At 40.7% G+C, this 22,147-nt stretch overlaps 2 protein-coding genes across 2 annotated transcripts in view; one reads left to right on the forward strand and one right to left on the reverse strand.

Moving 5' to 3' along the window:
- Positions 1–7,240, forward strand: part of GLB1 (galactosidase beta 1) — a 52,285-nt gene extending 45,045 nt beyond the window's left edge. The window contains exon 16 of the mRNA XM_075418797.1: positions 2,149–7,240. Within this exon, the coding sequence (XP_075274912.1) occupies positions 2,149–2,409 (261 nt within the window). The 3' untranslated portion in view covers positions 2,410–7,240. The remainder of the gene's footprint in view (positions 1–2,148) is intronic.
- Positions 7,241–17,175: 9,935 nt separating this feature from the next.
- On the reverse strand, positions 17,176–20,252 carry CCR4 (C-C motif chemokine receptor 4). Its single transcript, XM_009944975.2, has 2 exons — positions 20,068–20,252; positions 17,176–18,859 (listed from the first exon to the last, which is right to left on the reverse strand). Exon 2 carries the CDS (start codon positions 18,839–18,841, stop codon positions 17,765–17,767), a length of 1,077 nt encoding a protein of 358 aa, XP_009943277.2. The 5' UTR covers positions 18,842–18,859; positions 20,068–20,252; the 3' UTR covers positions 17,176–17,764.
- Between the last annotated feature and the right edge of the window lie 1,895 nt (positions 20,253–22,147).

The raw sequence follows: 22,147 nt of genomic DNA on the forward strand, positions 1-22,147 counted from the left end.
CTATTTATGAAACTTCCTTTACCCTCACTTGAGGAAGCACAATGCCCTTAAGCATACTTGTTCCTGAATGTATGGTTAGATTTATCAGACTTTTTTTTTTTTTCAACAGAAAAGAGGATTTGGAGTCAGGTTCTTGATTTCTGTGGAAGCATGGGTTGTAGTTGCTGACCCTGCTAAAGTAAATCTTGTTACTGAAGATAGAGATCCCCCCTCCTTTATTTTGTGTAGGGCATATTTATTGGTAGTATGTGTAGTGTCATGATTTGCTGGTTAATAAGTACAGGTTGTAAGTGAGAAATCAAGTTCATAGCTTTACTGGAAAAATGAGCTACAGCCGGTGACTGATGAAGATCAGAAACAAAGACCTGTCTGATCATACCACCTGCATTAGAATTCTAATGAAGCTGATTCCTACAGTAAACTCCTACTTCCCGGAGAGTTACAGTCACTCCCTGTAGTAGGTAGGCTACTGTCTAGTGGGTACACTCACAAATTCATTTTGTTTTTTGGGGAAGTTGCATTAATGCCATATTTTCTTCTAAAACTACCACAGAAGCGAAGTAGTGAGTTTGAACAAGTAGCTCTTCTCTTACTTTTTAATGTAGCAAAAACAAGCCACAAAGCAAGATAAACTTGATTAAAAAAAAAAAAAGTTTGAGGTTAAAATTTAACACCTTGGCAGAACTGTGCAAGATAGGATCTTACACTACAGTGGTAGATACAGAGCTGAAATAACTTACCTGTATTTGCGAATGTACCAACTCCTTACAAAATTTCTCCTGTGCATTTCATAAAATTTGTTTTCATAAATACTTTAAAAAGAAAACACAAGAAAAATACATCCAAAACAGCTGGAATAGCAATATTTACTATATTACAACTGCACTTCTGTAAATTCTTTAAAAGTATTATTCTGATTTCAGCTATCCCAGACAATATTAGAAATTGCTGAGTGCAGTAGAAATCCTTACTTTCCACTGATTCGTACTACATTATTATTTTTACCAGTGTACATCAAGTTAGTTTGGTGATCAGAATATAGAGGAAAAGCAAATGCCAAAGTGAGAGGGAAAACACAGATGCAGTTGTCTGTTCCCATCCCTTTTCTTGTCCACGGAACTTGTCTGACATATGCTGAAGACACTTAGGAGGATGAAAAGCAAATTCTTTGTCTGTATCAGCTGTATATCCTCCCTGCTGTCTTGCCTAATGAACCAAGATTCAGCTCAACTCAAGAAGAGTCCATGTACAGTTTTATTAAACATTATGCAACTCACCAATTTATAGGCTTTTGGAAAAAAATCTGCATTTGTCACTTCAGTGTGTCTATTTTGTGATGTATAAATGACTGGTTTGACTTTTTCTTTTCCCCCTTGCCCTATTTTAGTTTATCTTTCCAACTTCAGGTATTTATAATGTTAGAACAGTATACTGAACTAGGGGTTCTGGCCACCTATGCTATAAAAAGTAATTAAAAAAGTTTGTATGCCAAGTTAAGCACAGTTTCATTGAACTTTAATTAATGTTAGCAGACTCCCCAAGATTTTCATGGTTGTGGGTAGCTACAGCAGAATACAGTACCCTCTTGCAGTGTGATTTCACAAGTTCTTTTGTTGACTAGGCTGTTAGAAGTATAATAGACATCTAAATTTCATGTGTCTAGACGAGCTGTATCTTTCTCATGAAATCATGCACCAGGAAGGGACTACCAGGGTAGTGTAGTCTTACACTTTTACAGAGAGCTACAACAGAATTAGGATCTGCTTTATTTGTGAGTTCTTTCTCCCTTTAACAATCAGCTTCAAGCAAATACAATTTTCAAGTTTGCTTTGGTCTTAAACTTGGTGCAAAATTCAGTGCCAGGAACTTGCAATTCTGTTTTCCTAAGTGTTGTCATACTTAGAATTACTGCAGTAGCTGACCACTTTCTTTTTAAATATTAGTGGTGGCTTTAACTCATGAGCAATTTAATTCTTTTGACTATCATTAGCGTTCTCTTGAACAGATTTTCTATCCTTGTGTTCTATCAGACTGAAAGATGGAAGAAATTCAGTTACTATCTGAAGAGCGTTATGCTTAAAGCTACTTCATCATGTGATCTCTGTCAAATTATTAAAATGTCATTATTTTTTCTTTCTCTCTTAACAGGGGCAAATTTGGATCAATGGCTTTAATCTTGGTCGCTACTGGCCAGCACGTGGTCCTCAGTTGACCCTTTTTGTTCCAAGGAATATACTTGTTTCATCGGTGCCAAACAACATAACAGTGTTGGAGCTGGAGCGTTCTCCTTGCAGCACCTGGGCATGCGAGATAGAGTTTGTAGACAAACCTAATATCAATGCAACCACACAGTATGAAAGTTATGCTCCCCAGCAATTTGTTAGAGACATGTGGCTGAACCATCTATAATTTGAGCAGATCTTTATCTTCCCCCCAACTTTGCTTCCCTTCCCATCAAACCATACTTCCCTTTTTTAAACACTTAGTGTTAATCAGTAAGTTGTTCAGCTGAGGCAATGTTTTAAATTCTTCAAAGACCTTTTTTGTTTTTTTTTTAATCTGCCAGTGTTAAATACTGAAATTCTCTTAAAAAATAAAAGGTGTAGCTTTGGAATTTGCATTGGACTGTGAAATTGAACTCAACTGGACGATAACGTTTGCATCAGTTTAGTAAAAATGTAGTTCTTGTAGGCTGATTACATTACAGGAACCCTCTTACACTTTTCTTTTTTTTACCATGTTTTGCAACTGGAGAGGAGCCTACAAAAGGGGTGTGCAGTCCCGCTACCTTGCTGTTTTTACTAATGTCAGAGCTGCCCATAGACCAGACACTTTCAGGTGATTTTATCTCCTGGTTAGTATCAATATCATTTTAGTCTGAACGGGCTCACTGCCAACATTCAGCAGACCTGATTTTTATCACCTCTATGCAAGTGACCTTGGAAAAATTGCAATTGATATCTTACCGGAGCAGTGAAGAGCACAAGCTGGTCCAAAGAGCAGGAACATGGAGAGGGATCTTGTAGTCTGCATCCGTCCCCTATTAGAAAGCCAATTTACTGATTCTCTTCTGCTGTCTCTGAAGTAATTTGAGAAGTACAATTACATATGTAAAATTTAGGTTGTTTTGGTTGGACCATAGTCTCTGATTAACCTGCCTGCGGAATGTAGTCTTAAAATGAGCCATTTTTCCTTTAATAGATCCTTCTTCTTGTCTATTTTTTTTTTCCCCTAGTGGGCCTGGAGTACCTGTTTTTCATAGACCAGCACCTTGGAAGTGGAAGGCTTTTAACTTAAAGGATTTTATTTCTCTAGTCATTAATTCACATCTTCTGTTTTGTTCCAGTAAACTGATGTTCTTTGTAAGTGCCTGATATTTGCAAAGATGCTCAATCTCTGTCAGTAAAGCTGACTTTCTACAGCAAACAGAATCTTTTACAGTTTTGATGTCAATCATGCAGACTCCTTTGTGAGATTTAAGTAACAAAAGATTAAGATGATGGAATCAAGTATTTTTGTAATCTGTGGTTTCTTCCTTTGATTTTTGTCTGACATTATTAAAATGGTTCTTCCTTTGTGTGTTTGAGAAGGAAAAAGGGGAAGAAGAAGAGTTATGAGCAGTTACAGTATTGAGAGGAATGAGGTTGTAAAGTCTCTGTGGACAAAGAGTTATTCTCCTTGATGTCTGATTTGTTTTCTGTGTTAGGAAGATGTGTGCAAAGTAAAGCAAAAAAAAGTAGCTGTAATAGGCTATGTGGACCCTGGAGGTGCCACCCTTTTCTGAGATGGCCAGTGCAAAAACCTGAGTTTCTTCTCAGCTGATGAGGACTGATACTGTCACGGGAGGAGAGAGTGAAAAGGAGCACCACTTGCTTGAGTATCTACATCTCTGCTGTGTGACGTGTTTGGTGGGCTTTCAAACCAGACACATGTGGTTCACCTGAGCCAGAGAGCTTCTACTCTTAAATTCTCACCTCAGTTGCAAAGTCTAGTGGCTGCAGGCTGTTTGTTCAGTACCAGACACACGTCATTCTTGGAATAAAGTGGTCTGCTCTGACTCCAGATTTTGTTTCTTGGCACCATCCCTATGCAGACCCCTGGAACATGCTCTGCAAGCAGTTTATTATGAAGTATGAATTACCTCAGAGCCAGGTCTTGAAAGTAAGGAATGGAACAGAATTAGTTTCATACCGGTTGTGGGTTTTGTGGCTTGAAGTGTGCAGAATGACAGTACTGTTTAGGTATTATTCCTACAACAATTCGGTGCTTTAAGAGCCAGGAGTATTTTTATTTTTCTGGCAGTTAGTGCTGTGAGGGGAGTGAAACTCCTAACTCTCATTCTAACTTCATTTTGTTTTACATTGTACTTGTGAAAGCGTAGTGTAATCCATGAGACCATTTTTTGCCATAACTGTGTGTAATATTACCAGCAGAAAGGCTTTGCATCAAGGATTACAAACATGCATCTGGTTAGATGTAAGAATAACAACAACATGGAAAAAATGGGCTTAAAGCTTTTCAAGTGTTTGAGCAAGTAGGTCACAGAGCTGACAGATACTCACCTGAGCCTCTGACAGCAGTTTGGTTATTTACTGGCCATTGTTGTCTCTGTACCAGCAGGAAACTGAGTTTTGCAGTCACTCATCTTCTTCCCTTTTTTGCTTGCAAATGCTCTAACATAACTTCCTAAAGGAACTGCTGATTGATGTGCTGTCCCCATGTTTTCTCTTTTAACCTGTTCTTGTATGTATTTTTCCCAGATTACAAACAACATAATACAAGATGAAAGGTTTGTGAGAGGGCATCTAGTCCTATGCCTCTCTACCCTAAGCCAATGTCATCTGTATCCAAAATATTCCCAGCGTGTTTAACTTGTTCTTCAAAATTTCTTGTGATGGGAACTCCGGTCTTCCCTAGGCAAGCCATTCTAGTGCTTATTGTTATGAAAGTTGGCAACAGCTAACTGAAGCCTTCATTGCTGTAAGCAAGCCAGTTATCACTTTCACTGCCCACAGCTGACACAAAGTATGTCTTTGTGCCCTGAGACTGTTTTGGGTCTGCTCTGTTACCTTCTTACCTCCCTGATGGACTGGATTTACAGAAGTTTTAAGAGGTGCAGAGCAACATAGAGAAGACTCAACAAGGATGTGAAAGGGTGACCAGCTCCTGAATGACCTGGTCCAGGTGCTGCAGCAGCTTTTTTTTTTTTTTTTTTGAAAGAAATGACTGAGTTGCAAGAAAGCTGTCTTGCAGTTCAGGACTTAAAAGCATGGCAGCCAGCCGCAAGGTCCTGGCTGGAAGATCATGTGACAAAAAGAACTGGAAGCTACAGAAGAATGGGCTCTGCTTTAGTGGTGGTTCTTCAAAGAGAAGGCAAAATTGGGCAGGAAGAGATGACCTTGGGACTTGATGGAACGGGCTGAATGGAAAAATGTTGGAAAAAGATGTCACAAGGATCTTTGTCATGCTTTTGCTGAATGAAATGTGTATGTTTAAAGATTCCTTTTCAGAAGTTATTTTCTGTTGCTGGTTATGTTATCAAAAATGGGAGTAGTGAACCAGAGTCCCCAGCTTTGGGGGAAGTCTGGAAAGTGTGTGTTACCTACAAGAGGTTTCACAGAACGAGTGCTTGTATCAGGCCCTTTCAGTAGGATATATGGTCTTCCTGGCCAAGGAATTGGGGATGTATTTAAGAATTTTGCACTTTAGCACATACACATCTCTGTCAGGAGCCAACTATGTATAGGACTCCAAAGTCAGGGTCTTAGGAAGGTCTCACTTTTAATTCTGTAGTGTTGTAATGGGAAGCACAGTCTTGCTCATGAAACTCTCCAGCACATGTTCATAGCAGACTCTGTGCAAGCATCGTGATAAGATTGCTATCTTGCACTTTGGTAATGTGCTTACAGCTGCATGACTGTAACTTAGCCTTTCTATTTTTTTTTTCGTAGTCAAGGAGGAAAAAAAACCCAACTCCCAAATGGAACTGGGAATTGAGTTTGAAACTCCAACAGAAAGGGCCTTTGTTAAGTAGAGTGGATCTGTTGAATGCCAGTGCAAATCAAGTAAGAAAATGCAGCCAGTATCTACAGTTTGAAAGGATTTTTCTGTAAAGTCTCCTTATTTGTTGTAAGTGTATGCACTATTATTTTTTAAACTGGGTGCTTCTGTAGGGCTCTTGCTTCTATGTTAATACTAAAGAGCATTTTCAGTGTTGTCTGTGGTTGTGGGCCAGAGCACAGATCTCAGCACAGTGTGGGAAAATGCCTAGCAATTGAGGGTCATCCCTCTAATGCTATAGCTAAGAAATTAGTAGAGACAGCAGTGACAGGACGAGGGGTAATGGTTTTAAACTAAAACAGGGTAGGTTTAGGCTAGATATAAGGAAGAAATTCTTTACAATGAGGGCGGTGAAACACTGGAACGGGTTGCCCAGAGAGGTAGTGGAGGCCACATCCCTGGAAACATTCAAGACCAGGTTGGACAAGGCTCTGAGCAACCTGATCTAGTTAGCGGTGTCCCTGCTCGCTGCAGGGGGGTTGGACTAGATGACCTCTAGGGGTCCCTTCTGACCCAAAACTTTCTATGATTCTATGAAATTATTCTTCTCTGTTTTCCGTTTCATCCTTCCTTAAGTCTTGCTGGTTCTTCGTGTTGCACTAGTGAAGTCTTATGTGTAGAGAAATTTTAAAAAAATTCCCTTCAATGTGTCTTTAGTTGTCTGAAGTGGAGTTGATCTCCACCCCTTCTACCTATCCATCATTAGTTTGCAAGCTGAATGAAAATGCCTTTGCTTCCACGTTGCTTATGCCTTTCTCCTGTCTTCCAAATCCCTTTCAGAGGTTCCTTTTTGCAAGTCCTACAAATCTTAGTTGGGTGCACAGAGTGAACACTCTTTATGAATCTCTAGTCTAAATTTAGCCAGAGGTTTCCCCTGGTTGTAGGCTTTTGCAATAGCACTCTCCAAAGCACTTGCCTTGGGAGAAGCTGAATGGTAGTGTGTGGTGGCTGCAGGATCTGGACGTTTTCCTGTGCTACAGGTGAAGGGGCCTTCTAAAGCGTAGGTAGAGTTGTTGAGGAGAAGGAGGAAAAGAAACTGATAGTTTACTCTTAACCTTGCTCGTGCCCTGTCTGTTGCTGAGCTTTAGACTGTAACCCTTCTACTGTTTACAGAAAATGTTAGTTGCTATTTTCACAGCAGGTACGTATGGGATAATAAAGAAGCTGGACAGAATGAAAATTTGCTCTATCTTCTTGCCTCCTGCATGTTAAATTTTATTTCTGGATGTTGAAACACTCCACTGTACGGGCAAGGCTTCCCAGAAGACTTGAGGCTCTGAGAGATGGGTCTGGATCATGCACACACTTCACATATTTTCTTTCAAGCTTTCTGACTTCTTTTTTTCCTCTCAGTTTTAGGATGTGGTTTGCACTAATCATGAATAGGTAGATCTGGAGTGCTGAAGAACCTGAGAACCTAGTATTGAACTCGTGAGGAGTTAGCGTGATTTCCTGCAAAATTGTGTTAAAGCAGTGACTTCTACTACCGTGCATTCCTATGTTGTGCTTTTAGTCCTTTGATCCAGAGCAGTATCAACTTCAAAAGCTGAAGTTAAAACAGTGTGAGTTGACTACAGACAGACATAGACACTTGCAGACGTCATTGTATTTAAAGCACTGAGTCCACCTAGCTTGTGTTGAAATAGAAGAAAATAGCTGCTGGTTGGTATCTGCTGAAGCAGCTTTTTTTTTTTTTTTTCCACTTTTTGAAGTCTAACCTCTGAGGTCTGTTTGCTTTGACTCAAAGCCTTCAAAGGTGTTGAAGAAAGCCTGGAGCTTCTGCGGATCCTTTCTAATTTTAACTGTCTGATGCAAAGACAGTTGGTGTCTTAGTATTAGCCAGATTTTAGACTCCTCTGAATGTCTTTTACCGGAAAAAAGGAACTCCCCACCCCCTCCCAAATTAAGCTTGTTCTTCCATTGTAGGAAATAGAGAACTTTGGACATAAGATGCCGATAATTCAGATGCAAGAGCAGAAGCTAGCTATGCTGAAATTGCCCAAAAGGTGCTTTTTTTAAAAAAAAAAATTCTGAAAAAGCCAGTCTGTGCAAAGCCACTGAAATGAAATTACAGTAGTAGCACACTTGCATGAAGTTTGTTTTTCCTTTGTACTGTACCTTCAGGAACAGTGCTGAAATGGAATGCTTAAGCACTGTGGAGATAAAAGCAAACAAGAATATTCAGTGTTACAAAACATGATCTGGATGAGAAGCCTGGTTAAGACAGAGGGGAAAGCATAATAACTTGTTGGGTAAATAGTGGGATGTTTGTTTTGGTTTTGGTTTTGTTTTTTTCTTTTTTCAAACCCAGGCAGGTTTGTAGTGGAGAGGGGAAAGAAAATCATTTCCCTTTTGGTGCCTCCAGCCACCACCAACTAGCTACAGGCTGTGGCCTTGCATCTCACTGAACTGGCAGAGCTGAATGGTGCTGAGCTCTCTAGTTTTCAGATTTTCATGGTTAAAGTGGAAAATTTTACGGGAAAGAAAGGAGGTGAACTGGGGTGAAGATTCAGCTCCCCTGGCTGGATGTGCAGGGTGGGGAAAATATATCTAAATCCTAACAGAAACCTGCCTAACCACAAGGTTGTGAATGCCTCTAGCTGGTACTTGCTCCCCAGCTGCTTATTACTGTCTTGCCTTCCATTTTATCCTTGCAATTCAAGGTAGAAACGATGGTTTTTCTGACAGTCCTTGCTATGCCTCAGATACTCTCACTTGGTCACAAAATAATAAGGCTAGATGATGTCTGATTTGGTTTTGCTGTGGTTTCTGGTGAGCAAGTACCTTCTTCAGAAATACAACCGTGCTGTTGTACTTGTCATGCAAGGTGGGCGAAAGAACATTCAGGGATTCCCACCATTTCTTCTTGGTGTAATGAGTTTGTCAAGGCTCTGCCCCATTGGTGCAGTACATGAGAATGCTTTTGTTTCAGAGGCTGAGGACTTCAAAAATACACAGAGCTCAGCTCATATTATTTGTTGTCACTGGTTTTCTTATTTAATAAAGGTGTATTTTTTTCATATGGTACTGAGTTTGACTGAATTATGGTACTGAATAATGGTACTGAGTTTGACTAAGGTCCATCTAGCTCTGTATCTTCCTTTGAAGGTGAACATACCTGATTATCTCTTTCTGAGTTTCAGCACCTGAAACTTTCACATGAAGTCGGCTTTTCTTGCGAAGTTGAGCTGGAATTTCAGTGCTTTTAAACTCTTTTCAGTAGAACAGACTCAACTTTGCTGATTCAGCTGCTCACTACTCGCTTGCCTTGACTCGGTTTGCAGACAGCCCCCCCCCCCCCAACTCTAAAGCTCACACTCTGCAATGCAAATTGGTGTACAGCAATTGAGATTATTTAAAAGCATCAGCTCTCTTTCAACAACCTTGGTCTGTGCTCCATAGTGTATTTTGATTTGAGGGATTACTCACTTATTGTCAGGCTGTATGCCTTTTGATGCGAACATGTGATGCTGGTTTGACGTGGAAAGAATGTTCCTGTTGTGATGAAGTACTTAGTTTTTTCTGCTACCTGTTTCAGAGTGTTCATGCAAATTGGTGAAAGCCCCTGCTGATTAGAAATGTCAAAACGTGAAGTAAATTAGGCAAGCAAGTCTAAAAGGGGTAGGGATTTTGTCTGCAAACCTTCATGATTCAGGACAACAATCATCCATTGACTGAGAAATGTTAGGAAGAAACTGCTCAGAATGAAAGGTTTTTTTCAAATAATGCATTAAGAAGTTGTTTTCATCTTCTGTGGAAGGAGATGAAACTTTCTGGGTTATGAGTAAAAGAGTGTGCGTGGTTGTTGATGTGTTGAGACAAAGCAAGAAATCTAGCAGTGAAGATAAAGATTTTTGTCTGTACAACAAGAAGTACTTAGTTTCATTGTAGTACTTTTCATCTGCAAAATGCGTTGTTTTACAAAGGAGGGCAAATCCTGCTTTCTATGTAGCAGATGCAAGAGTTGCATTGACTGGGATGCATGGTAAGGCTGAAAGCAGAACCTTGAAAGCTGCCTCTTTTTTTCAGGGAGAAGTAAAGGATGAGGGTGCTACAGTCTCTTTTGGGCATATCAACTCTGGTAGATAGTTAGTGACGGACATGGTTTGGCTACTTCTGCCTGGTTTGAAGTCTGCGGCTCAGAATGATAAGGAAGCCCATGCAGGCAGTGGAAGCCATCTAGTAAGCTGCGGGTAATAAACCATGAGGTTTTATCTAAACATGACCATTGTCTGCATAAACACAACGAGGCCAGTTGCGTTCTGCCCACGTGCACTGTAGTCTGTCTGTGTGGGACTGTCTGCAGTTGCTGTCACAAAGGAGAAATGTCCTTTTCTTTCACGGGGCACGTCTGGCTGGTGGGTCTGTACGAGGTCTCATGTACCAGGTTCTCAGCCGCTGCTTTTGTTGGAGTGCGCTCATCTAGCTTGTGCCATTCACTGACCAGTAGATGTGGCTTTTGTTGTGAAGGATTTAATGATATTTTTTTTTTTTTTTTCCCCTGTGTTTTGTTTTGCCTTTGCCAAAGCCGTAACTTTGTAGAATCTTGTGGCCTCAGGTCTAGAAAAAGTGGCAGATTTTTTTAGGAGGGGTCACTAAAGTGAACATTGATAGTAGATACATATTTGCTCCATTGTTAGGCCATATCAGCTTTTACACAGCTATTTCTGTGTATTTCTGAGTTGACATTTCTAGAGCTCTCTTCACATTTTTCCAAGAACCTGGCAGCCTATACATACCCGGTAGTTTATGCTGGCACGATGGTTCATGAATGGGCACGTGCCCTCCTGAAAATCCAGCCGCATTGTCGTATATTATGACTGAGGTCTTTATTGTGAATCACCCTACAGAAAAGGAGGGCTGTTTTTTCTGTTTATGACACAATTAGTAGTTGCCCTGCCTCTGTACAAACCCATTCCTCATTCCTGGAATTACAGAAAAAAAAAAAAATCGTGCAAAGAAAAATTCTGCAGAATCTTGGATATCTAGTGCTGACCTTCATTTCTCAGTCTCTGACACAAATTGTTAAATAATTATCACTTAATAGTTGACCTTTCATAAATGCTAAATTGATGTTTGGTCATTTAAATTTTATTCACATAGTCCCGTTTTGATAGTCTATAAAATGCTGTAGTTTTTTACACTATGGAAGCAACAAAAGTTCATTTGCTAGTCAAATTCTCATTAATGAAGTCAGTAGATTTAAAAAAAACACCTACAACCAAAAAAACTCTTTTCTGTCTGGTAGTCTTCTATATTAACATTCATCACTTCACTGAAATTTTTCTTCTAATGTTAGCTTTTTTCTGAATTCTGGCACATTCTTGTGGTTATGTGGAATAAACTACAGATTGAGCAATGCAGTAGATTTATTGTACTAAAATTGTTAACAAAATATAGTGTTTTAAATAAGACAAATCCATGAGTTCATCCTACAATTTTTGGTTACATGAAGACTTTTGAAATTATTTCCCCCTATCAGAATAAAATTTTAATAAAATTCAGAGCAGAAATAATGAAATATTTTATTTCAATAATGTTGAAAAATGAGCTGTGCTTACTCTAAAATAGTTTTAATCTGAAGCTGGAACAAATAATAGCATTGGATTAAAAGGTGATGGTCATTGGCCAATGCAGCTGCCACCAGAAGTCTGTTCTTTCCAACATTCAGGTTTTCATGAAACTGCCTTTTCAAATGCAGAATGTTCTGCCACTGTAGTCGCAAGATGGACATCCTACTTGCGTGACCACTATGTGCAAAGAACGTGAGCTTAAGCTGGTGAGGAAACGAAGGGATTTACTCCATCTGACTGTGGGAGAGGAGCTTGCAGCACATACATTCATGCAAAAAGCCAGAGCAGGAGCACATGGGAGCTGGTCTCCCCATGGGGGATTTTGGAGGTTCCCTGATATTTCTGAGGAAAGGAAGCGAATACTGACCTGTGTTATGCAAATGATGGGTTGGTGAAGCAGAACTGAGGAGAAAACAGCCTAAATCCAAACTTCCTTTTTCTTTCCTTTTGTAAACTCTGCAGCCGCTTCTCTGTAGTGTTGCAGGTTTTTGTGTGACTCCTTGTGCTATGGGTTTCTCTCTTCTAGAAAGCGTAAACAAGATTTTTTATAGCAAGGGCAGACCTGTGCTCTGCGGCTTCTCAGCACTGTTTGTCTGCAGGGCCTGCAGTGTTGTCGTTCCTTGCAATGAACCAGCCTTATTTTCTTTCCATTCCTGGTGCTTGTGGATGAGCGACAAGGGCATAAACAACAGGAAAAGCCATTCTTCTCTTTCTTCTCTGTGCTCTTTTTACACCTTTCCCACATACTTTGGTAGCGGAAAAGACAAGTCACTGAGTCTGCGGTCATGGTCTTACTTGTGGTCAAATTTCAGTTTACCAGTTAGGAGCAAGTACAGAGATCTGTTGTCGTCTTTCTTCGCTTGATTAAGATACTTTTGTGTTACTACTAGGTAGTACTGCTCTTTCTATTCGTGTGTGATGGCATCAGGTTAAAAGTCAGGGAGCAACCCTCTCTGCAATCTGCCTGCCCAAACCACAACACTTTTGTAGAGATATTTTAAGGAGTGCAAAGTCCCTGTGCAAAAGAGACAGATATGCTTTTCATGCAGGGCTGTCGATCCATTGTTCCAATCGGTATCACAGGTACAGAAGTCTCTTCCTGAACTTGGCTGCTTGGAGCTTCTCAGAGAATGATGATCAAATGCCTCTGGCCTCTTTTGAGTAACGTCAGTCTTCCTTCAGTCTTGTTGTCTTACAGGTTGCTAGCAGCACAAAGACTACCTTTTATGAGGGTTTCGTATCTGTGGAAACAGATCAGATTCTTGATTACTTGCTGTAGTCATTAAAAGCAAAATCAAGGAAACACAAACATTATTTGGAATTTTAAAAAATTCTTAGTGTTAATAGTTTTTATTTTGCAATACCTGAAATCACAAAAAGCTTACAGTGTGCAGTTACTGAGCTACGTAGACTAAATGCATGCTGTTACTCTGAAACAAGAAACTAAAACCCAGACAAACTTCATCTCTTTCAAGATAAATTGAAATTAAAAAAACACAGCACAAAACCTAAAGGAGTATGATGCATTGATCAATCATGTATTTCGGCTGCATTTACACAGAGGATGAATTTTTTTCTCTTTCAGTCACCTGCAAACAGGAATCCTTGTTTTCTGATATTTTAAGACAGACAACACCCTCTGCATCACCAAAGAACATCTTTTATTGGAAGATGGCATTATCTGGTCATCTTCATCCACTTGCCTCCAGATACCCTTCACATTAACCTGTGGTCCTTCTCACAGAACCTGGATCCAGATAGGGACTTTCCTGGCTGGGCCATTTCAGATTTGGCTACCAGAAAGGACACAGTGTGAGCAGCTCTTACCTGGAGCCTCACCAAGCTAAAATGCAAATCCTCGCCAAGGAGAGCTAGGAGGGCCCTGAGATTCTGTCAAAAATTGTGCGTTGTGCTCATAATGTTGAAGGTCTTGCTCTGTGCCTCAGCTCCTCTAGCTAGGAGACAGCAGCTTTTTGAAAACAAAGTCAAGTGGCCAGTGATGCAGAAGACATGACATTAATTACTCTTTTCAGTAGAGATATCATATGCATGCTACCATTTCTGAGAGTTCAAAGGAGGATCAGAAATAAATCAAGATAAAAGTCTGAGTGTGGCCTGTCAGTAGTCATCTTCTGAGGGAAGCACATGAGGGATGTGCTCTGCCAAGAGAAAGAGAACAGCAGCATTGGTGAGTCATCAAGGAGTTGCAGAGGACTTGGATTTTGCTGGTCTGGAATAGAAAAAGGGCTTTTCCACTTCTGAGCCTTATCCCTGTGAGAAGTGTCATTGATTCAATAACTGTCTCGTTTGATGGAATTTTGTTCATTTTTCTGATGGACATTGCTGCTGTGTAACTGGAAAAGAAAATTGTCCTGGAAGCATTTAACCTGATGTCTCATCATTGATGGTGCCTGCTCCATTAGGTGTGATTTCTTTGTGACTGCCAGTGGCAGCTGCATTCATCATTGCTTTGTTACAGTAAGATGACTGCAGATATGACCAGCACTGCATCACCTTTGAATGGTTTTATCAGTTATGCAAATGCTAGAAATCTCCCCACAGTTATATTGACTATTCATTTCCAGTCTCCTGCTTAAATCTTCTTTCATGCCTAGAGTAGCGAAGTCCTGTTGAGCTCTTTGTAGGCATTGCCTTAAGCACCATTTTAATAATAATTTTGATTGACATTACTAAATAGCCCTTGATTTCTAACTGTAAATCAAGTCAAATGGAGATATTTGCATAAGAGATGGGAGTTGGTGAGGCTGGTCTCTGGCTGTGTTGAGAGAGATGTTGGATAAAACTGGAAACCACTAAGAACTTTTGGAGGAAAACACGTGAGTGTAGATCCCTCCTGGCAGTTTTAGACTGGAAGCATCCTGGTAACAGGGGAGCACTGGAGCGCCTGTGGAATGGTACTCTCCTTCAGACCAGGTGTGCAGAGCTGGTGCTGGGACAGTGACAAACAGTAATAGTGTAGAAAGGAGAATAGCAGTTCCTTGCTGCTTGTAGACGGAGAGGAGCAGATTGGGAGGAGGCTGCTGAATGTGACGCTGCTTCTGCACAATTAAAAGGGATGAAGCTGTCTTCGGGAGTAAAAGGTAAGTGTGTAATTCAGCTTTATGTTTAAGGAGTGACTGGTGGCCTAAGCGCTGTATGAAAACAAACCAAACAACTTGGTTTTACCTGTTCGTTGTTACTTGTATTTCATATAATTAAGCTGATTTTTCCCCTCATCTGCCTTTCTATGGCAGCTTAGTGCAACTGAGCAGGCTGGTCTTCCGAGGAACCCTGATGTAAAAATGTGGGTTTAAGAATGAGTCAGCTTTGCTTCACTCACATGTCTGTCCATTCTCTTTCATGGTTCAGTAGATCTGTACATACCATCATTCACTGTTTGGAAACTCTTGTTCAGCTAAAATGACACCTTTGGTCAACTGACATTTTGAAAATCCCTGCTTCATTTTTGTCTTTATGAATACTATTATCCTTTCTCATCAGCAGATTTCAAAGCTCTCTCTCAAAAGAGCGGCATTATCCGCTATAGCTCAGTGCATGGGGCAGGACGGTTAGTTGCAGGTGACAGAGGAGAAAGCCACACGTGTTTGAGCTCCAGTCCCAGGACCTCAGTTCCTGAGCCCATCACTTGAAGGTGAGCTTTCCCTTGCACCCAATTCAGCAAAACTGCTCAGAGCACCACTTTCAGCTCGGTTGCTTATCCAGCACACACATTGAGTAGCTGTGACTATTTCTGGGAGGACTGGAAGAGGTTATCTGGGCAGAGAAACAAGGACAACATTCACCTGGGGGGAGCGCTGGCTGCATCAGGCACCCTCTGCACTGAAGGCACACGTGCACAGGCTGTGGGGCACAAAGCCGTGCAGCGATATGAAGCACCTTTGAGTTTTGTGTGGAAGAGGGGCTTTACGCTAGCTCCATTTATGGCAATGCTGCACGGCCACTGGGTGCGGCCGGTTAATTCCACACATGAGTAGATTCTGCATCCTCCCCCACCGCAGGGTGTGTGCCCAGAGCTGGATCAGCCTGCAGGCTGGCCTGTGCCATTGCTCAGCACTGCTCTTAGCCCTGGACATCACAGTCAGCAAGAACCTATGCTTGCTTTTTGCTTGCTGACCATCATTCTTGCCAGGCCAGCACAGGCAGCGCTTCCCCTGGTCTGGAAAGCAAGGTTTCTCAAAAGGACCCGTTTATTCCTACTGACTAGAAGGATCACAGAGTAGCACCAAGAAAAAAATAACTGTGGTGCGCTATCTGGCTTCCAGGTTAGTCTGGGCACTTGACGGATGAATAGCTCAGCAGTTCACAGTACCTATGCTGTCAGTGTAACATCTGTGAGGACAATGTGCTGTGCCGGCTTGAGAGTGGCGTGTTGTTGGGTTCAGTGACGTCTATGAGACGTGGGAGAACCTGACACTTGCAATTTGTCTTCCTTTGCAAAACAGGTAATGGATGGCTTAACCCACCCCTTGCAGCAGTTTTTTCCAACTGATATACTCAGTGGCTTGTAAGATTTTAAGTAGTAAGAGCAGTCTTGGGAAGGAAGACGCTTTCTTACTGCAAGTGATGTCTTCCACAGCTATTGTCATTATCTGCACTAATGTAGATCCTTGCTTGTCAGCCTCAGTGAACTGCTAGTGGTAATGCATTCCCGAAATTAATTATGATGGATATGTGTGTGCATGAGTATTGAAGTCTGCTGGTTTTTATTTTCAGTCTTGTATCATTAGAGAAGTCACATGGAGGTGAGCTTCCACTTATATTTCTTATTTAGGGTGATGAGAAGAATGGCACTACAATATTTTTACATTTCTTCTCTAGCCGTTTCCTGATGCATTTTAATGTCTTGTCTGCCTGAATGCTGAGCAGGGACTTTGTTATTGACAAACTAAGAAAAATAAGTTTTCCTGCTGAATGGTTGTCGTCCAGCAAAAAGAGACACCAGAAGTATCTTCCAATATGTATTTTTAACTCTTTGTGCTACCACATTACTGATTTTTGCCTCTTTTAATATTATTTTTGTGCCAAAATGTAAACATTGCTGTGTGAGTTTCCTTCCTGTCCAGATCTCTGATTAATATCATGTAGATCTGTGAGCGGCTACTGGGGCATCACACTCCTCGTGTTTTGATGTTATCAAAAGTTTCAAATGTTAGGATTCTTTGTATGATTTCTAAGTTACAGACCGTTTCTACGCAGTCTCTGTTTTTACATTCTTTTGTTTTGCTAGATACATCTCCAGTGAATGAAAATTGAGTCTTGGGGTTAAGTTCTTGTGGAACACAGAACATTCACTTTAAAAAATATACTTTTAACCAAGAACCTTCAAATTTATTTACATATGCTGGAAAATAAGTTATTTAAAACACTTTTATTCAAAAACATTTTAAACATTTCCTATGTTATTTAAAATACAGAATTGCTATCCTGAATCACAATGATAAAGTAATTCAAAATGCTTATATATACACCAACACATAGACATATGTAGCAACTCATATACCTAAGAGAAAACATGTCTAGAACACAATGTAATGCATTTGCTTTGCGTCTTTGTGCATATAAAGAATATATTTTCTGTTCTTTTTCTTAATGACAGAGGGTGTATCCTCTCCCTGAGATGAAACATTCAACAGTAGCAGGTATTGTTAATAGCTTGTGAAGAGTCAGAGCAAACAAGTCCTACACAGATCAACTGTAGAATACGAAAGTACGTCTCCTTCTTGAATAAATGAATATATTTTATGAATGTGCGTGCTGATGACAAGCAGCTGTCTTTCCTCTGCCCTCCATGCAGGCCAACCTCTGTCTTGATGCTGGTGAAAAAGGAGCAGCACAGCATAGTGCTTTGTAGAGAGCTGAGGTTGTTGTTATATCTGAGCTGTGATTTGTAATCACAGCAGATAAAACTTGCGTGGCCATCTCCCACGTTTCACATCTAGGACACCTTCTGTCATGATATTCAGAAAATCTAGAGGCAGAAATCAAAGCTGAAGTAAGTAACTATCCAGCACTAGCTTACTGTTAAATGCATGAGCATTTGCTTAGCTTTTCAAAGTTCTTGCTTTTGTCAGTTCGCTTGCTGGCAAGTTCAGTGGCTGGTCTGAAACACGTTACAGAGCGTCTTGATCCCCCGTAGATTGTGTGTGCAGTGAATTGGTAGATTCAGTGTGGTAAGTGAGGTGAACTCCACACCACTTGCAAATATCTTCAGGTAACCACCAGTTCTTAAAGAGCATCTTCAGGTACTTCTTAAATTTTTCTCCCATGAAGAAGTAGATGACTGGATTGAGGCAACAGTGAAAAAGGCCGAGGATTTCCGTTACCTGGGAAGCATAGTCCAGATTTCTGCTCACTTGACAGTTCCTAATGACTCCCGTAATTTCCAGCAGTTGTAAGAAAATAACAATGTTGTAAGGGGTCCAAAAGAAGAAGAACACGATCATGACAGCAAAGATCATCCTCACAGCCTTATTCTTTTTCTCGTTTCTACAGTGAGCTAATGTTTTAATGATCATGGAGTAGCAAAATGTCATAACTATAAAAGGGATTAGAAGCCCTAAAATGTTGATTTCCAAAGTAGAATAAAGTTTCCATGCGGTGAAATTGCCTGGATATATTGGCTTACAGGTAGTATAATTATGTTCGTTGAAAGATTCTCTAAATAGAAGTTCTGGAACTGAGGCTGAAAGAGCTATGAGCCATACAACAAAGCTAGTAATCAAGCCACGGAAGGCAGTCCTTGCTTTCAAGGAAAACACTGCACGAACAATTGCCAGGTATCTGTCTATGCTCATAAGCATAATAAAAAATATCCCACTGTAAAACCCAACCAGGTAGATCCATGAAATGATTTTACACCAGGGAGTTCCAAAAACCCATTGGTCTATTGTGAAATAAGACCAGAAGGGCAAGGATAAAACAAAGAGCAAATCTGAGATGGCGAGGTTTAGCAGGTACACATCAGTCATGCTCTTCAGCCTCTTGTATTTGAAGAGGACCACAATGACCAGAATGTTTCCCATGAGCCCAACCAGGAATACTAGGGTATACAGAGCAGGTAGGAAGGAGGCTGCAAACCTTTTGACGCTTTCCTTACTGCATGGTTTTGGAGCATCATTATAATTATCATAATAGTCATACCAGGTTGAGATCTCAACTTCAGAGGACTCTGTACTTGAAGAACTCATGGTTTTTTCCCCCAGTTCCTGAGAACGAAAGAATATAAAAATGTCAGTGACTTTCAGTGCGTGAAGACCGTGTGGTTACTCTGCGAGCCTGAATCACTAGTGGTGACTGACTTGCAGTTCCAGGGCACTTCTCATTACAGGTTCTCAAACACTAACAATTATGGGATGCATGTGCAAACTTGTGAAATGTACTGTCCTTAATGTGCGTGTGCTTAGTCCCTGAAACACTGCAATCTGGATGTCAAGCACACAGAACACTGTTCAAATGGTGGAGAGAAAAGCAAATAGGAATGAAAGACACAGATAGAGATATCAAATCAGAGAGGGATAAATCCTGTGTGGAGTAAAGTAAAAAGCAAAGTCACCGTTTGTAGCAGTTCAGGATTTCACCCACCTTTCCAATCAGGCAAACATCACTGTAAGATGACAGTAACAAAAATGCATCTGAGTTCCTTCTAATGAAACAAAGCTTACTGAAAGCTGACATGAGTTTTCAGTAAGTGCTGTCCTCAGTGACTAAATGAATAATAGGAATTTTTCATTTTCATATGTATGTTCTTTCTAATAGTTAGAGTTTTAAGTGATGTTACTTGGAGGTGAGTAGCTTGGACGCAGTGCAAATACATTGATGATGTATTACCGTGTGTGTTATTCACATCACAGCAAGTGTCATTTTTTTAGCCTAACATCCCAGAATTTTTCTAAGCCTGAGTTATGTCCTTCCCTTTTGTCTTTATTTTTATGAATGGAAAGCAGAAGAAAAGTGAGTATCATACCTTTATTTGTCTTTGCGCTGTATGTTGCTGCTACGTATCAACAAACATTGACTGTCATTAACCTGACTGCTACTGTGTGTAGTCCCAGGCATAAAACCTCTCCAGCCTACAGTTCTGTTCTGTTACGCACAGGGAGGAATTTAAACTGAATTACAAGTCACACAGACAAAACTGATGCAGTGGTCCAGAGATGACACCTTTGCAACAACTGCACTTAGACATACCTGAATCTTATCTAGCTTCAGCATAATATACTGAAATATTTAAAACTGAAAGCATATGCTCACAGAACTCATGTACACCCACTTCTGACGATGCAGGAGTTCTTAAACCTGCTTTAAAAATTACCTGAGCAGCAACAAAAGGTAAATGAAAAAGCATTACAGTCACACACATGATGAGTGTACATGACACACAACTGTTTCAGCAACTGCATTTTGTGAATTTTACCTTCTCTCCTCCTTTCTTCTCAGATGATGTGAAGAAGCTTCTTTGCTCTAAGGATGCAAAATCACTTGCTTCTCACCGGGTAGCTCTGTCATGGAGGTGTTGCCTACACAGTGCTATCCAACAGCTGCAAAAAGCAGATGTCACTAGGTAGCTGTGTCTTAACGGAAACTTCGTACTTCCTTACAGATTGTATCACAAGTGCTTCTCTCCTTAGTGCTTATCAGAGATGGTCCCTTAAACTCAGAAATAAAATGAAACACATCTTGTTAGGTGTAAGGAAAGGCAAAATTTCTGCTGAGAGCCTGGTTGCTGAGTTAAAGCAGCTTCATCTTACCCAATAATCATTAAAATAGATATCACTAAGCAGCTCTTGTTCAACAGAAATCATGTTTTTTCTTATGGGTGGTAAAACGCATCTTAATCTCGGGAAAAAAATAATCAAAGGATCATCTGTAGTGAGCAGAGGGGAGGGAGGCACTTGGTGGGTGTGTGGGAGGTGTGTTTCTAGTCCCTCTCTGCCAGATAACTAATTTTGCAAGTTATGCAATGTAATTGTAGAAGAAAAGAGCGGTATCAATTTAGTGTAGGGAAGGCTCCTTTTATTCATTGTTGTTTGATCTTCCTAACTCCTACTTCTCTTGCTAAGAAAAGAAATGAAGGCATGTTAATTCACTCCAGCTTTTTGCTTGATGTCCTCCATAGCGGGTTTTATGTACAGCAAATTTACCTCCTAATGCTAACACAAATGGTTATAGTGGTCAAAATATCAAATAAGTAGGATGCGCGCATGCGTGCCTGCGCGTGGTGTAAGGGCAGAGGGTGCTGAGGTTTACTGCGGTTCTTGTCACAGGAGGAAGATCAGCAGCTTCTATGAATTTCTGCTGAGAGTGCGGTCGGCCTTGTCTGTCTTTTGTGGGATCCTGGGGAGGGAGAAGAGCGCACAGGGAAGATGTGCTAGGCAAATGGGGTGGTCTTGGATCCTGCCAGCAAAACAGCTGTGCTGGCAGCTGGCAAGTGCTGCTCTCATTTATGTCCCAGAAAAAGCCAGCCAAGCAGAAGTAAAAGCGGTTTGTCAGCAGGGGAGGCTGCTTGCTTGTTAGCAGGAAAAACTGAACAGTCAATGAGAAGCAGAAACAAGAAAGCTACAGAAGGTGGTTGGGAAGGTAGGAAGAATCATAGATCTCAGTTTAGGGGAGGTGATAGGTCTGCTAGGTTGACCTCCTGTATTATTCCAGACACAATTACAGCTTTTCTTTCAGTTATGCTATTTGCTGCTATCCTGTATGCCCTGACATTGCTACTTAGCCCAATAACTTATATTTGGCTGAAGTGTTTCTTCCAGAAAAATTTGGTGTGAAGACAGCATGAGCTGTTGGGATCTACTGTTTTCATGTCTCACCAGAATAAAATACTTGTATGGGAAGTAGCTTCTCAGTTGTATTTCACAAGCTGCATCTGCGGAGATTTTTTAAATCTGTCACTGGGAGATGTTCCTCAGGTGCAGGTTATTGCTCTGCAGATCACCTATGTCTTCTCTTCAGTTTACTAGCAGTCCTTCAAAGATGTGAACATCAAATGAGCAGGCAACACTGTGGTGCAGGTTTCATCTGCTCTGCTCACAGAAACTAGAAGCTGTTCCTCTTGTTGCTCTGTTGACCATGTAAGGGTCTCATTAATTTCTTCTTTGACATATTGTTGCACTAGGGGCATAAGTTCAGCTCTTCACCCACAATAACAGTGACTTGAAATCTTTCTTTAAGTATCTGCTTTTCAGGAAAAAACACCTCTTGCTCTGTAGGCATTGTTCTTTCTTAGTTTTGGCTGTAATGCTTTTGCCTCAATGAACCACGGTGCATCTGAATGCCTGTCTTGTGCCACTCATCATTTTCTAGGTGTCTCCTTTGAATGCCATCAGTGGCGATTTTTCTTGATTTCCAGATGTAGTGGTGAATAGAATTGAACCCAGATACAATCTCTCTTCTACCCTTGAAGAACCTTCCCTGGTTAAGGGATTATTTCCCATCACCAGTAACCTTTGGAAGTCTGTCAACCTGTCCTTAGCACACATGCAATGCTTCAG

The sequence above is a fragment of the Opisthocomus hoazin genome, chromosome 4, assembly GCF_030867145.1.
Source record: "Opisthocomus hoazin isolate bOpiHoa1 chromosome 4, bOpiHoa1.hap1, whole genome shotgun sequence".
In the NCBI taxonomy this organism is placed as follows: domain Eukaryota; kingdom Metazoa; phylum Chordata; class Aves; order Opisthocomiformes; family Opisthocomidae; genus Opisthocomus; species Opisthocomus hoazin.